We start from the raw sequence: 2,350 nt of genomic DNA on the forward strand, positions 1-2,350 counted from the left end.
TTTTTTTTCATGTTTGTGACCTTTTTGCTGCTAATGCGAATGATCTGTGTTCTATATGTGTGGTTTTGTTTGTTCGATGTAGCCTTCACTGTCTTACTTGAGACATGCATGCAAAATCAGTTCTTGGAAAAGATTTTTGTGTTCAGTACAAATTAGCTATTGCATGTACTAGTTTAAGGTTACTTATCGATTCTTGTGATCTTGTCTTTAAGGTGAGTGTAAGAAGCAAAAATTGAGAATATAGCAGTGGAAAAATGAGGAGGAGTTCAGACGAGAGCATTAGTTTAGTAGAAACCCCGGCGCGGGTGGAGTCATCTCGCGACTTTTCGAAGAGTAAGATTATCTTGTTCATAGAGGAATTTCTCCTGTTCTATGTAAACTTTAAGCAGCATGCAATCACAAGTTGACACCGACCATGCTAATATGACCGTTTTCAGTGTAAATTATTGACGCCTTTTGCCTTTTGTGTTTATAGGGTACAAAAGAAAATGGGGGAAATGCAAGCACGAGCCAAAAGATTACATGAACAATGATGGTTAGTCACTCAAAATTCAGCTTAAAATGTTAATTTCTCTTACTGGAACAGGATCCACAACTCTTGTCTCCTTATAAATTTTAATTAAAGAAAAACAAAACTTCATCACCAGGAACCCATTTGGCAAAAGTAGGCAGCATTTTTGGGTTTCCTGATGATGAAAACAAAGATGAAATTTCGTGCTTGGGGAGTGAAAAAGGTGATACTAACATTTTCACAGACATAAAAACCCCCGAGGGCCCTGTTTTTGGAAAAAGAAGCAGAAAATATGACGCAGGAATCGACAAGATGCTGATCATGAGACGTGGAACAGGGAATCTGGCACCTAAAGTGGATTTTTTTTATGTTCAACCAGACGATATTCTGGCACCCAATTCTCCGGGCACTGTAACTACAAAGCATCCTAAATGTCAAACTGAGCAACCTGAAGATGTGCTTCAAGTACTACGCGTCTCTGGCAAATCGTCCAATCTGGAAACAGAACAATTTACTTATGATTGTAAAGAACCTGACAAGAAATCCTGTCAGAGATCACTAAATGATGAGATGGAAATGGTTAAAAGAAAGGGACAGAGTGATTTGATGATTGATGCAAATCATGAGGACGTCTGCCATAACATTGATGACAAATCAGCCTCTGACGTTTCTGTTTGGTCGATTGAAGAGCAGGAACATGCTGTAAAAATAACTGAAAATAAATTTGGCTGCATGCAGGATGTCCTTGTTTATCATAGGACGAAAAGGCAGGATGTCCTTGTTTATTGTAGGAAACAGCTCAGAAAGGAGCTTCTTGTTTATCAAAGGAGGAGGAAACCAGCGGTCAGAAAGGAGCTTCTTGTTTATCAAAGGAGGAGGAAACCGGCGGTCAGAAAGGAGCTTCTTGTTTATCAAAGGAGGAGGAAACAGGCGGTCAGAAAGGAGCTTCTTGTTTAAGGAGGAGGAAACAGGCGGTCAGAAAGGAGCTTCTTGTTTATCAAAGGAGGAGGAAACAGGCGGTCAGAACGGAGCTTCTTGTTTATCAAAGGAGGAGGAAACAGGTGGTGAGAAAGCTGTTTCTTGTTTATCATAGGAGAAAACAGGTTGGAAAGCACGTTGAGAAAACCAACACGAGCGAAGAAAAGAAACTAGTATGCTGCTGTCCATCAACACAAATGTGCAAAGAAGGTGTATAATGTTGCTTCTTGAAGTTCTGTTAAGTAATAGTGACATGGAATTTGTTTTACCCTTTATGTGATTATTAGTCAAGTCTATATTATTTTAACATGTATCCTAATTGTTTTTTGTACTTCCTACATGGTGCAGGGCCGAAGAAAAGTGTTCTGAAAAAGATGGCCATACCAGTTCTTATGATTTCAAAGCATCCAAGAAGTAGAAAACAAAATACGAAATCTCTAGTGTGCAGCAAAAGTAAAAAATGTTTAGTTCGTCTCAGGCCTAAAATGCAATCAATACCGAAAGTCGATCTTGATGAAAAGACAGTGAGAGAATGGAAAGTCTTGATGTATAATCAAGATTCTAAAGGCCTTGAAGAAGATGATGAATGGGAAAGAGAAAGATGGGAGAAGGAGAGGATATCGTTATACGATCAAGTAAAATCATTCATTTCCATCATGCAACTTATACAAGGTACTTCTTGTGCAGTGTTAGTTCATCTTGTCTTAGTTTATTTTATCTCTAGTCAGTTTGCGATTATGCACTTGAGAAACATGTATTACTTCTGAGACAATTAACATTATAGGATAAAATGATGAATTTCTCAGGTGAAATGCATTTTTCCCATTGGAAAGGTTCCGTGGTGGATTCTATAGTGGGGGC

General features: G+C 38.6%; 1 protein-coding gene across 1 annotated transcript in view; it reads left to right on the forward strand.

The window, feature by feature from the left end:
* Window positions 1-217: 217 nt before the first annotated feature.
* The window catches only part of LOC105179852 (protein ROS1-like), a 6,969-nt gene continuing 4,836 nt past the window's right edge, over window positions 218-2,350 (forward strand). The window contains exons 1-4 of the mRNA XM_020691454.1: window positions 218-333; window positions 476-1,699; window positions 1,838-2,161; window positions 2,296-2,348. Coding sequence (XP_020547113.1) covers window positions 1,687-1,699; window positions 1,838-2,161; window positions 2,296-2,348 — 390 coding nt within the window. The 5' untranslated portion in view covers window positions 218-333; window positions 476-1,686. The remainder of the gene's footprint in view (window positions 334-475; window positions 1,700-1,837; window positions 2,162-2,295; window positions 2,349-2,350) is intronic.

This window comes from Sesamum indicum, unplaced genomic scaffold (assembly GCF_000512975.1).
Source record: "Sesamum indicum cultivar Zhongzhi No. 13 unplaced genomic scaffold, S_indicum_v1.0 scaffold00223, whole genome shotgun sequence".
Classification (NCBI taxonomy): domain Eukaryota; kingdom Viridiplantae; phylum Streptophyta; class Magnoliopsida; order Lamiales; family Pedaliaceae; genus Sesamum; species Sesamum indicum.